The sequence below is a fragment of the Phascolarctos cinereus genome, unplaced genomic scaffold, assembly GCF_003287225.1.
Source record: "Phascolarctos cinereus isolate Bilbo 61053 unplaced genomic scaffold, phaCin_HiC Scaffold_726;HRSCAF=1367, whole genome shotgun sequence".
NCBI classification, from domain to species: domain Eukaryota; kingdom Metazoa; phylum Chordata; class Mammalia; order Diprotodontia; family Phascolarctidae; genus Phascolarctos; species Phascolarctos cinereus.
Window position 1 is genome coordinate 220,711,043 of NW_027556098.1, and position 14,363 is coordinate 220,725,405.

Genomic DNA, 14,363 nt, shown 5'->3' on the forward strand with positions numbered 1-14,363 from the left:
ATTAATCCATCAGTTAGTATTTAGTAAGCAGCTATTACATGCCAGGAGTGGGATACAAAGACAGAAATTATAGAGTCTCTATCTTTCAGGAATTTATGGGTTTTTTCCAGGGAAGAAAAAATATATGCATGCATACATATAAAATAAATACAAGATAATTTTTTAAATTGAGAGTTACAGGGATTATGAAAGGTTTCAATGTAGGAGGAGCTATTTGAACTGAATTTTAAAGGAAATTAGGGGTTCTACTAGAAGAGGCAGAGGTGAGGAGGGAGCGCATTTCAGGCAGAGAGGACAATTGTGGAAAGGCACAGAAAAAGGAGGAACTCAAAGAGGCCATTTTGGCAGAACCTTAAGAATGTGAAAGGGAGAAACATAAAATAAGGCTGGAAAGGTTGACCATAGCTCAGTTGCGAAGAACTTTCAATCCCAAATAGAATAGTATATATTTGATCCTTGGAGTAATTAGCAGCCACTGAAATTTAATGAGAATACTAATTGAGAATTGAGAACATTATTATTGAGAATTCTAATGGTTTTTACAGAGAATACTAATTGTTAGAGCATAGGGATTGCTCTGTCAAGAAACTGCCGGCTAGGTCTTCCTTCACTCAACAATCCACAAAACGTATTTTGCTTTCAAATAATACTAATAGCTTACTTATTTAGCTAGGGGTGCAATGGATAGAGAAGTGGGCCTAGAGTCAGGAAGACCTGTGTTTAAATCTGGCCTTTGACACTTTCTGGCTGTGTAACCCTGGGCAAGTTACTTAATCTCTGTCTGTCTCTTTCCACAACAATAAAATAAGGATAATAATAGCAGGAAGAAGGTTGTTGTGAGGGTCAAATGAGATATTTGTAAAGCATTTAGCATAGTGCCTGGCATATAAAAGGTGCTTAATATATCTACTTAATCTCTTTCTTTCCCCCTATTCATTTAATATTGTTCATTGTTAATTGTCCCTCATATTTCTGTGTCATTCTGTAATGTCCTAAATTATAGTCTCCTAAGGTTCAGGGAAAGGCTTTTGTGTATAGTTTTTATTGCACCTAGCATGATGTTGTCATGTGTGCATAGATACTTAATAGTTTTAATAATTACGATAGAAGTGGCTTTATGAGCACTTATAATAATAGCACTTGGCATTCTAGGGGCATGTTCAGCAATTTTTGTCAAGGAACAACAAAGGATTTTTGCCCACTTCTGAAGACAAAGATAGCTATTGCAAATCTGCCTAGGTACTCAGTTACTCTACAGCATCAGACAAGGCCTTCCAGTTGAAACCACAAGGGAAATTTGACAGAAGTCAGAATCTAATTAGAGATGGTCCAAGACACCGTCAGCATTGCCTCGACTCCTGCTGTAAAAGAAAAGCTGTAGGATTTTATTTGACAACAGGCAGTCAAAATCTTAGTTTTACAGTTCAGTTAGAAGCAAAATCCATTATATGGCAAAGTGCCCCCAAACTCCATAACATCAACCCACATCTTTTTTCTTTTCAGAGGAAAGAGTATCCTTGACATCTAGAGTTTTTCAAATCATTACCTGCCCTAATGTAATTATAGTGCTGAAAGCTAAAAGTTCTTACTTTTTTCTTACTTTTATAAGGATTCCCCCAGACATAAAGTGAAGTAAATCTTGAACTGAAATTCTCTCTTCTTATCATTCAGTATCCTCTGTTTCTCTTCCTAGGGCTGGAAATTAGTCTTCCTACCACAGCAAGACACTTACTAGCTATGTGACCCTGGGCAAGTCACTTAACCCCAATTGCCTAAAAAAAAAACCTACCACAGCAAGAGTTAGATTTCACTACCTGAAATATGCCAGCATATATATCTTCTATGACTTCAGAGAGGTCCCAGAACCAGGTACCATCACACAAATGGTCTTAGGAATAAAACAATTAGTCTGTCCCAATTCAAGGAACACAGTTTTGAAGGGATAGGACGACAGTGCTAGTATTAATCAAGAATTTAATGGACAGTGTTGGCCCTGTTGGCCAAGAATAAGAAAAATGCCAGCAGTGTTGGCCTACAAGTAACAGAACCTCCCAAATCATATGGTTTTGCTTCTGTGCTCCATAATTTTAATTCATGGAATTATAGCATCACAGAATGTCAGAGCCAGACAAGGACATAGCCTCAGAGTCATAGGCTATCTGACACCTTCCTTAGGCATATTAACAGTTGCTGCCTTCCTAGTCAAATACCTAGTCTCCCTTATTGTAATAGCACTTATAAGTCACTTATTTAATCTTATTTATTTAATCTTCAATTATCTTTATGATGCTCTTTTTGCTTATTCTCATCCTAAGCACTACAAGATAAAATGACCAAGTATCCAATGAAATTGTTTCTTGTTACTTGTGGGAGGTGTGATGAAACTAGCTCCACCAACAACTTTGCCCTTATAAGGGAAGCCTGTGGGTCATCTTCCACTTATGCTCTAACTCACTGCTGTTTTTTGATTTTGCTTATCATAATGACATCAATATTGATGTATTATTCCAACAACATTATAATGCATCAGTCATTGCACAAAGATTTTTCACTAAAAGTGGTCATACTTAACAATATTTGTTACATACTTAACAACTTTGTTGTTGTTCAGTTGTTTCAGTTGTATTCAACTCTTCATGACCTCATCTTTAGGATTTTCTTGGCAAAGCTAATGGAGTGGTTTACCATTTCCTTCTCTAGCTCATTTTCACAGATGAGGAAACTGAGGCAGAGTTAAGTGACTTGCCCAGGGTCAAACAGCCAAGTAAGTGTCTGAGGCCAGATTTGAACTCAGGAAGATGAGTCTTGCTGATTCAGACCCAGTGCTCTATCCACTGCACCACGTGGCTGTCCCAAATTTTAGGTGGTTAACAATAGTGTGATTCTTACCACTCTCCTCCACTCACCCATTTTCACCACTCCATAACCACCACTATATGATAAAGGGGCCATGCAGGACTGAGAACCATTTAAAAAAAATTTTCTTTATCTCATGGTTGCTTTGGCCAAGAAATTCATCATCTGGTGGCTTACCCACTTGTGTTGGGATGCTCCATAATTGTTCTGTTGATCCTCAGATATCATAATCAGCATGTCACTGGGAGCACACCCAAAGCCTTTCGATGGTAGGGTCTCTACATTGGTTTTAAAGCCTTTATGAAATTAAAGTCACCTCCATGCCATGAGGAGGCACAGAAGTTGGACTATATGGAGGTCCTTTTGGTTCACACCAGCTAGGTGTGGGCAGTGGACAGAGTACTGGATCTAGAGTCAGGAATACCTGAGTTCAAATCTGGCCTCAGACATTTATTTGGCTGTTTGACCCTGGGCAAGTCACTTAACTCTGTTTGCCTCAGTTTCCTCATCTGTAAAATGGGGATGATAGTACCACCTACCTCCCAGGGTTGTTATGAGGATAAAATGAGATAATAATTATAAAGTGTTTAGCACATAGTAAGCACATATAAATGTTAGGTATTATTATCATTATTGATTCAATAAAAGTCATATTATATGAAATTGGGCTAATCTCTTTCATTTAAACCAACAAATTCAATGAAATCTTAAGTTCAAATTTCCATTTATGATTCCCTCAAAAAACACTACACAGAATAAATAAAATCAAGAAATATCTGTTGGGTCCATGTTTGTCTGTTATATACTTCTTTCTTAGAGCAACAGGGAAAATGCAGGTTCTAGATAGAGGAGGGAATATTTGTAATGGCCAAGGCCCCTCTATTGAATGTATTGAATACTATAATTCAGCACCTGCTTCTTTCTTTCTTTTTCTCCCTTGCTCACATATACCCACATCCAGGAAACCATTAGAGTCTGAGTTTGCATTCTTAGATCTGGCCTGTACCTGAAGATTTAGACTGGACAGTTCTAACCACATTCTATGAGCACACTTTTTCTAGGAGTCCTTTTCTCGTCCCACAAGATACTTTGAGTGTCTCATGAATCTCTCATGGAAACTGGAAAACTGTCTCACTTTAAACTAGCCGAGGACAAAGTAGAACCTCTTTAGGGAACGTGGAACATCTGAGCCCTTTCAAACAAGTACCCACACCCCAACAAGCTTAGAAGTAACTGGTATCCAGGAGAACAGGTCTCCCTTCAATGTTGCAGCCCACAGATATTGGCTTAATGTGGCATGAAGAGATGTCCACAGCCTACCACTGCCATCTTCCTTGGAAGGAAAAACAGCAAGCTATACTTGGGGCTACTTTCAGCAAGCTATATTCCTTAGGGGTTTGTGCACTGATGAGTTATCTCCTCATAAAGACACGTATACGGCAGTATTTTGGCACCATACCTAATCTTTTATTGCACATATAAACTATTGGTTAAGCTAGCCTTTGAACAAAACCCTATAAAATTCTCCAATAAAACACAGGTCTCTTACTGAAAAAATAGCTTTATCATCCAACTACCAATGTGGAAACACCCGTTCTAAATTAGACTGGTACCCTCCTCTTCACAGGTGTAAACATTATAAAAGAATAGTTTCTTTCTCCATGCTTGTTTTCATAAGAAATAGTGACAAGACTAGGACATGAATCAGCCACAGCTTGGTGTAACGGAAAGAGAGCTAGCTTTGGAGTTTGGAGGACCCAAGTTCAAATTTTCCCTCTTGACACTAGTTATGTGACTCTTAGTAAATCTCTAAGTTTCATTTTCTTTATATGTAGATTTGAGGATGAAAATAATAACACCTACCTAACAGGGTTGTTATGGGAGTAAAAAAAAAAGACAGGTAAAATGCTTTCCAAACATTAAATTGTTACATTAATTCTAGCTATTTTTATTATCACGAGAGTCAGGATTCTAGCTCTCAGCAAAAACCTAAGAAAGACGAAATGCTATAATGACCATGAAGCAGAAACGTGATAAAACCACATTACTCTTTATAATAGTGGTCAGTTATCTGTATTTACTTCTTGTACTGAAAACAGTGTTGATGTTATATAGTAGGGAATAAGCAATGTCTTTCCTTTTTCCATACAGATCAGCAGAAATAATCTAATGTGATTTCATTTTGACAAAAAGAACGAATATAAGAAAATGGAGAATTAGGGAGCTTTTCAGGCATTCCATTCCCCTGAAGAAGACCTAAAGATAACTTAAAGAAATGTTATTGTTTGTCCTTCATTCTCAAAGAGGAACATGACATCAGGAAGATGCAATTTAAAGAAAATAAAGTATTTTCTAAGACCCACTGGTGGGTCTTTCCTGCTTAGGAAGCAGGAAAGATAGACACCTAGGTTGCATCAGAAGAAGGAAGGAAGAGTTACAAATGGCAGCACTAGAACTGACAAATAAGAAATGTTGCCAGTCCATTAACCTATTTAGCCACAGATGGAATAGCGAGCTTTTAAGAAATGGCTGGCCTACCTTAATCACCATATTTCTGCCCTCCCTATTATAAGGATCAAAACCTTAGAAAATTTCTCATGAGATTTAGTGTTTCTCTTGGGTTAAAACAAAAAAAAAGTACAACAAGTTGACTTTACCAGCTGAGCCCTGGAACTGTGCCACATGCAATCTGCCGTGAAGTACTCTGAAAATGTCCAGAATTCACTGGCCGTACGCCCAGGCCTTCTAGCCAAACAGCAGTTTAGCTAAAAGGGTGCAAGGTTTAGACACAAGCAAGCTGTTTAGAGCTCCAACACTGTAATAGTAATTAGCACCTCTTTGGAAAAGTTGGAGGCACAGAAGACATTTTCATTATGAACAGGTATGAGAAGACACATAATTTTTTAAAAAAAAAGTATGCCTTGAAAAAGGAAAAAAAATGATAAGGATATATCTCCACCTGTTATTTCCAAAAGAAATTTTTATTTCTTATTAAAAAAAAACTCAAAGGGCTTTAGCCGCCATTGTTCTACTTATTGGATTATTCAAATTAGAGTCTTCAGACAAAATGGCTCCACTTTGGCTATTGACTTCTCTTTGGTAAGATTAATAGCAATTCTCATCTCTATACATAAGGCACTAAAACAAAGAGGAATAAAGCAGTTAAACTATGCCATGACATATGCTAATGTCAAAATAAAAGTTGTTCCTTTATTTATGGAGTTTGGGTTTAATATGGTAATAGACTGATGTTAAAGACAACAGAGCAGAAGTAGAGGGAAAAACATCTCCTAAGGTAGATTTTTTGAAAATTAAAGATGACTTTCGTAGAAAGTTAAGATCCTAAATCCAAGCCCTGGAAAGTTAATCCAAGTTAATTCAAGCTAAATGTCTACTGATAATCACATTTAAGAAACAAATATATTCCAATAGCCTGGGTTGTATGTGTAGGAGCCTGTGTTTGTGGATTCTGGTATTAGTTTGAAATCTGCCAATCTAGTTCACTGCCACTTAATAGGGAGCTAAAGAAATGTTCTGGTTACCCTTCTATTAACTTCCCTGTTAATAGACTTTCAGAGGTCGGCTTCCATTTCATATTGTCAATGGGTATCTTCAAACATCTTGTTTTCACAATGAGGCAACAGGCTGTTATCCACTTTCTAGAGGGTTTAGTTAGAGGTTCCAATAGAGACGCTCAGGAGGGTTTCTGGCAGTACAAATACACCATACATCTTCTCACTGCTTGAACAGCAGGTCATTTGGTCACTGGAACAATGAGTGAGGAGTCAGTGAGGAGTGGAGACACCCTCAGAAAGATGTGGGTGGAGAAAACAACAGTTATAGCTCAATAATGAAAATTGTCAAAATATAAGTCCTTAGTGATTAAAAGCTATGCAGGATAATGAGCAGGCCTGGTAGTGCTTGAAATCCTATTTTCATAAAAGAAACAGCAATAAGCCAGATGAGTCAGGGACATATATTTGTTCTTCCCGATAATGAAAGGAGAAGATGCCAAAAATCATCATCCAGCTAGCCTTCAATTGAAACCAGCCCACTGAGGTTTTGACTAGGTACACACACACACACACACACACACACACACACACACTCTCTCTCTCTCTCTCTCTCTCTCTCTCTCTCTCTCTCTCTCTCTCAATTTCTAGGCTACTAGCAATGCCCTTTTCAAGGCACAACAGCAACTCTGCACACATTATAGTCTTGTCATTTTTCAGTAATATTTCCTGCATTCAGGTTATTGGTTGTTACATCTATAATATGTTAAACCCTTTCCTTCAAATTAATCAGCTGTAGTTCCTTATTAGCATCATGGATATGTCTCATAAAGAAATTAACATTGACCTCAGAATATTAGAATGCCTATTAAATTCTAAACCCAGGGCCTTGTGATTGCATGGAGGTAGTCCTGGGTTCTTAAAGTCTATGTCAGGAGAAAAGAAACTCTCTAGCAGATCCTAACAAGCTGGTAATGCTTGGAGTCTGGGCCTGGCAACAGACTGCATCTGTTGTCTGAGAAGGAACCTAGCCAAGAGGCTCATCACCTCATAGAAGATTACCCAATGGGTGATTTTGTTTTTAAAAAAGCTCTTCTACTCATGCACACAGGGATTGCAATCAGCATTGATGAAGGTAGTACTGACACTGACAAAGGGACAGATGCATTAAGGAAGAATATTTAAAACACTGTTAGCACAGGAAGAAAAAAAGCTATGACAAATGCATTAAGAAAAGCACAACTGAGTGTCAGGGGTTGGTCATTTCTGCCATATTAGCATTTTAGTAGCCATGTCTTGATTCCCTGTGGCAAAAGATAGTTTATAATATTTTAATGCCATTCCTGGGCTTTCAGTGGCTCTTCTCCATCCATCCATGCTCCTAATTGGATGAGACACTGTAAAGGCTTCAGGGAGTCATGAAAGACCTCCCACTTCCAATGGAAAGCTTGACATGAAGATGGATAAAGTCCTCCCAATGCCTAGCACAATGGGTGATTATCACAGGACTGATGATCAAGAAAGTTCTAGTCTAGTCCTAACACTGTGGCTTTTGGAAAGAGCTACTAACTTCCTGCTTTTTACATCAACTCCTCTGCCTTCCCAATGGTGGTAATGTCAATTAGTAGCGTTTAGAATATGTTCTAAATACCACTAAGACACCAGTTCCTAATTCAACAGACATTTATGCTGCTCAGGACACATTTGCACCATCTTTCTTTAAGATAGGTATTCCTACTTTTTTTTGTGTATCATGAACTTCTCTGGCCATCCGATGAAGCCTAGGGATCCTTTCTCATAATAATCTTTTTTAAATAATTGAAGGAAATGCTAAGTTTCAGTTAGAGGTTAGTAAAGATAATGATGGGGTTTTTTTTTCTCCATCCAAGTTCACAAACCTGCTGAAACCTATCCATGGATATTCTGGGATTAAAAACTCTTGCCTAAAGGGGTTTAGGACCTATCATTCAATAATATGAGATCTGAGGCATTCATATGAATCATATAATCCCAGGGATCCTGGAAATTTGCATTTGTTCTCTCTTGCCACTAGCATAATCTGACTTAGGTCAGTCTTGTTTCTTACCCTTTGAATCACAGGGTTGATGTAGACTAAAATAATCTGACTCCATGTCCACTATAACAATTGCTGATGAAGTTTTATCTTCTTCATAGAGTCTGGAAAACTGTCCTCATACATAGAGGCAGCTAAGTGGCACAGTGGATAGAAGGCCTGGAGTCAGGAAGACCTGAGTTCCAATTCATCCTCAAACACAACAGCTTTGTGACCTTAGGCAAGATATTTAATCTCTGCCTACCTCTTGCCCCATCCATAAAATGGGGGTGATAATGGCACCTACCTCCCAGGGTTGTTGTGAGGATAAAATGAAATAATAGCTGTATAATGCTTAGCCTAGTGCCTGACATATAGTTAAGTGCTTAATAAATAGTTCATTTCCTTCCCCTTCCCCACATATCTGAGCTAGAAAAATCAGATGAATGGGAATTGCTGTTATCAGGATTCATTATTATCTATTTTCATGAGATAAAGGCATTAGGTCAGAGAAGAAAAACTGAATCATTTTTGGAAATAGCTGGCACTCTGATAAACAACAATGAATGTTATAGGCAAGAATTAATATAAAATTGGTATTTGAGAAAAAGAACCATGACAACAAAATAATGTTAGTACAAACTGGTAACAGGGACCTCACTCTGTGTAGTCCAGAATGAGATGTCTGGATTTCAAATCTACCCATGCCACATTCTGCATATGTTGACATGCAGCAATTGCCAAGAGCCACAGAAAATACAGGGCTACAGCCTCTTCTGATTTTTGTCACGACTTCCTCTTACCTTTCTTTTGATGTCAGTGAACTGAGAAAACATTAAGGACCAATAGAAGGACAATTCCAGGATATAGTAGTAATGAAGGTCAGGTGTCAGTGGCTAGAAGTGAGAGATGAAAGAAAAGATTTATTAGTTAATATAGAGCCTATTTTATTTTGAAGACGTTTCAAATATATTTTAGATAAATGATACAACACTTGTAGCTTGAACAAATGGGCTTGATATTTCATTCTGTACAAAGACAATGATATTTTCAAGAGTGGCTCCAATTTACAGTTTGATATCATCATAGTCCTACCTTCTCCCCCATGAGTTCTCAAATAATATGAACACTTGGTAGTTTGTTTTTCATTGGTCTAGTACAAGCACTTAAGGTTTTAAAAAAGCCTAAAGAATAACTCTGGAACTTTTTAGAGCACTTGAAAACCACAAGCATATCCTAAAACAGAGAAGAAGAATAACACTCTATGACTGCTGTGGGATTTTATTATACAAGAATAAGGACTGTAAGTGTTTTTTGTCCCCAGTTTTAGGCTAAAAGTTTATTGCTTAGCTAGGCTCAAAAGAATAAGAAGAAAAGGGAACAAGCATTTATTATGCACTTATGATGTTCCAGGCACTGTGCTAAGTGCTTTTACAAATATTATTGCATTTGATTCTCACAATAACCCAGAGAAGTAGGTGCTATTATTATCCCCATATTGTAGTTGAAGAAATGGTGGCAGAGGTTAAGTGACTTTTCCAGGGTCACATAGCTAATTAAAGTGTCTAAGGTTGGATTTGAATGCAGGTCTTCCTGACTCTAGGACCAATAATCTATTCATTATACTACCTAGCTGCCTCTCAAGAGTTAGAATTATCTCAACTCATCATTAAACCTTATTGTTACAGAACAAATCTTTTTTCATACTGTCAAGACTAAATGGATGCTTAAAAACATTAACTTAAATGATCAGAATAATGGAGAAGCTACTCTAATAGTCTGGGACCCTACAGTCAAGTAGCCAAGAGCCTGTAATCATCAAGAAAATGAACAGTGCGGTGGGAGGGCAAGGAAGGGAGGGAGAGAGAGAGAGAGAAAAAGAGAGACAGACAGACAGACAGACAGACAGACAGACAGACAGACCAAGAATGAAGGACAAAGGGTGGGAGGGAGGGAGAAAAGATTTTTGAACATTTTAGACAAGGGTCTCTGTTCATATGGTGGTTACATAAGTTTTAGAGTAGCAACAGAGAGCCTGCAAGATTTGTCAAACCTACAAATCATTAACTACTTCTGATAATGTATGAGAGATCATCAAATGATCATTTGCAAAATGAGGAGGTTGAATGAAGTGATCTATAAGATTTCTTCCAGTTCTAAATCCTTTCATCCTAAGAGAAATACAGTTTTCAGAACAAGAGAAAGAATAATTCCTTAATACTCTGCACTGGTCCAACCTCATCTAAACTCTTGTGTTCAGGTCTCAGTGGACACTGAGTTAAGATTGGACATTGAGCAGTAGGAGGATATCCAGAAAAGAGGAACCAGGATGATGAGAGGACTTAGAATCATATCATGATCAAAGGAATCTGAGATGTTTAGCCTGGAAAAGAACTATATGTGTGGAGAGAGGAGAGGAGAAAAGGAAGGGAAGAGAAATATAATTACTACCTTCAAATACATGAAGGGCTAAAATAAAAGAAGAATTAAAATCATTCTGTATAGCTACAAAGATTAGGGCTAAGACTAATGTTAAAGTTACACAAGTGCAGATAGCTCAAAATAAGGAAGAATATTCCCACAATTACATCTATTTAACAATGCAAAAAGCTGCCTCTTGGGGCAATGAGTTTATTACTAAAAGTGGTCAAGTAGAGTTTAAATGACTACCCAGACTGGACATAGTGACTTGGAATCAGAAAGACCTGAGTTCAAATCCCATCTATGATACTTACTCATTGTGTCCCGTCCCCCCCAAAAATAAAACACATAAATAAACAAACAAACAAACAAATAAATAAATAAATAAATAGAAAGATGCTCATCGTGCAACCATGGTAAGTTACTTAAACTTGCTCAGGTTCAGCTTCTTTGTTTGTAAAAAGGGAATAACAACAATTGTACCATAGCACATCAAGGTTGTTGTGGGTTTCAAATGAGGTGATGTATGTAAAATGCTTTGTAAAACCTGAAAGTTCTATATAAGTCAATATTTATTATTTAGCTAGTGCTACTATTAATTGTGAAGGATATTATAATAGAATGACCAGCTAACTTGCCAACCTTTAAGGTGTGTTGCAACATTAAGATTCTAAAACTGGGCAGGCAGGTGGTGTAGCCGATAGAGCACCAGCCCTAGAGTCAGGAGAACTTGAATTCAAATCTCGCCTCAGACACTTTTTTTAACTGTGATTCTGGGCAAATCATTTAACCTAGATTGCCTCCAAAAAAAAAAGACTCTATGACACTGCAGTTCTTCATCTAGAAAGGTAAAGGTTAAGAGGAAACAGGATGGGAATTTCTAAAATTATGTACACTGTGGATAAGATTAACATAGACGAAATCTTGTTAGAACTTGAGTGAAAAGGTTTAAAAAAATTTTTAATACAATCTTATCCTCTGTGTAATAAGCATATGAAACTCATTACCCCCAAGAAATATCACTGCCAAGAAATTAATGGATTTTAAAGAGTTTGGAAACATTTGTGAGTGACAATACCTATCAATACATACTAAGAGAAGCAGTAACATGTTAAACAACCAAATTTAAAGTTAATTTCAGGAGGAATAACGGCACCCTATCATAACACAATCCTTGAAGAAGCTATTGGTAACAGAATAGTTGGGTTTGACCCACTGTGGAAATTTCTGTGTTCCCTGATTAATGATTGCTGGCAATAGAGAAGGTTTGTTAGGGAGCACTTATTAAATGCTGAAGAGTCTGAAGAAAACAAATTTGCAAAGCACCTGGCACAGAGTAGGTAACTAATGTTTGTTGTTTGACTAGTTGATGGCAAAGACTGTGGGTGGAAATGGGGGTCTGTTTAATACTTTCTTCTTAGTGTAATTAACTGCCCATTTTGGTTTTTTTATTTGATTGGTTTTGTTTTTTTTTTTTTTTGATGAGGCAATTGGGTTTCAGTGACTTGCCTAGAGTCACACTGCTAGTGAGCGTTTTGTGTCTGAGGCCAGATCTGAACTCAGGTCCTCCTGACTCTAGGGTTGGTGCTCTAGCCATTGCACCAACCAGCTGCCTGAGAATTGCTTATTTTGTAGGTGAACAGTTTAGTTGCTTAAAGGAAGAGAAAAAAAAAGAAAAATGATAAAAATTTATAAAAGTCAACTTATGAAGAAACAGTATCTCATTGATATAATTTTGAGGAATGGCTCATGATGCTCTGAGTACCAGATAGAGAACTGCCAATCAGATGAATATGCTAAGAGGACCTGTTCTAAGGCAGAAATGACTGAGATAATGGTAGCTGCTGGGCATTATGGTCCTTCAAATCATTTACCTGTGATTGTTTTTAGAGTTTTAAAGGTTATAATTGATATTATAAATCAAACAGTTGTTTACGGACTATGAAAAAAATTATAAAAGAGCTAATGGGAGTCCATATCTGATAGAAAGATGGGTTTCTTGAATTTTATTCCCTAAGGTAAATATGAATCACTTAATACCAGGAAGTTCTTATTCAAGGCAGTAGAGACTATTAAGAAGCTATAAGAAAAGATAAAAGAAGGAGCTGAATGGAAAAGGAAACTCAAGAAGATGAGAGATAGAAGACATAGAAGGCTTTCATCTGCTTTGCTGGGAACCTGCTAGTTGGAAGAGATGCATTGCTTTGCTGACTGGCTGGAGAAGGCTGCTAGAAGTTTGTTAGAAGAGAGCTATATAAACCCTGCTATTGTGCAATGAGCTATCGGGAACTGTTGTTTTTTTAGGGCCTACAGGATGAGATAAGAGAATCCTCTCAGGGGTTACCTGTGTTGCCCTCTCCTGTTTTAAGAGGGTTTAAGAGGAAGAAATAGAATGTTTTGCTGTGAATAGAAAGGACTTAGAGATACCTGAACAAAGTGGAGAGATTTAAGGAGCTTGGCTCTGACTTAAAAATACTGCTTCTCACTGAAAGAGAGTAATACTTTTTTTTTTTTAAGTGCCCTGATAAAGGTGGCTGCGAGTGAAAATAGCTTGTCATTGTTTCATTGACTTGAGGGCAAAAGAGGAATAGCTTTGCCCAGCAGGACAGCAGTAAGGACCAGAAGGGAAACAGCTAGTAGAGGAGTAGTTTCATGTCATGTCCTTGAAGGACATCAAGGTCTGAAGTCTAGAACTATGTCATCCCTGGCACATGGGGTTCCTCATTCATGTGGCTCCCTGTTAGGTTTCTATGTGTACTCACTCTCCTGCCTTGATATTATGTGCATTGTTGGAAGACTGTGATCAGAGTTTATGGATGGATTATAATTATTCCTGCCCTTGATTTCTATTGAATATATGTTGTGATTATTGTTGTTTATTTTATCTTATCACTTAGTAAATGTTTTATATGTAAGAGTTACTGCTACCATGGTGAATAATTGTGTGAAATTGGTAATACATTGGTGGGGGCTCAGGATGCACAGTGGTGAGTAGTATACTCCTCACATACACACACCAAAGTTACCCTAAAACTCTACCCCTAGAACACTAAAGTATAGTAGTGAACTGTAGCAGAGTGTTTGTGTCCTCATTTTGGGAAGTCTAGATCTAGAATGAATTCAAAGGTTGGAATGAGTAAGCCAGATCAAAGGGAGAAGAGATTATGATCCCATGTCATCTCTATCCTATATTGTTGAGGCTAATCTCGATGCCTTCATATTCAAATGTGGGATAAAAACATTTGCAATATAGGGATGTCATGAGGAAAACATTTTGTAGATATTATATAAATATAGGGTGTTCTTTTAATTACCCCTTTAACATTAATATTATATTCTTTGAAAATGAGAACTTACCCCACCCTGACAGAAACATCTTAAAAGTTTCAACCTTGTTTATGAAGTTCATTGAATTCATGAGGTAATCACATAAATATATTGCTATTTTTACACCTACATATATTTGTAAAATAGCACAATATCTATATTTTTGCATGACAGCACACCTTTAGTACAATGGG

At 37.3% G+C, this 14,363-nt stretch overlaps 1 protein-coding gene across 3 annotated transcripts in view; it reads right to left on the reverse strand.

Moving 5' to 3' along the window:
• Positions 1-14,363, reverse strand: part of CERS6 (ceramide synthase 6) — a 291,461-nt gene that overhangs the window by 76,900 nt on the left and 200,198 nt on the right. For all 3 annotated transcript variants that reach the window (XM_020990906.2, XM_020990907.2, XM_020990908.2), the window contains exon 6: positions 9,225-9,317. In XM_020990906.2, coding sequence (XP_020846565.1) covers positions 9,225-9,317 — 93 coding nt within the window. The remainder of the gene's footprint in view (positions 1-9,224; positions 9,318-14,363) is intronic.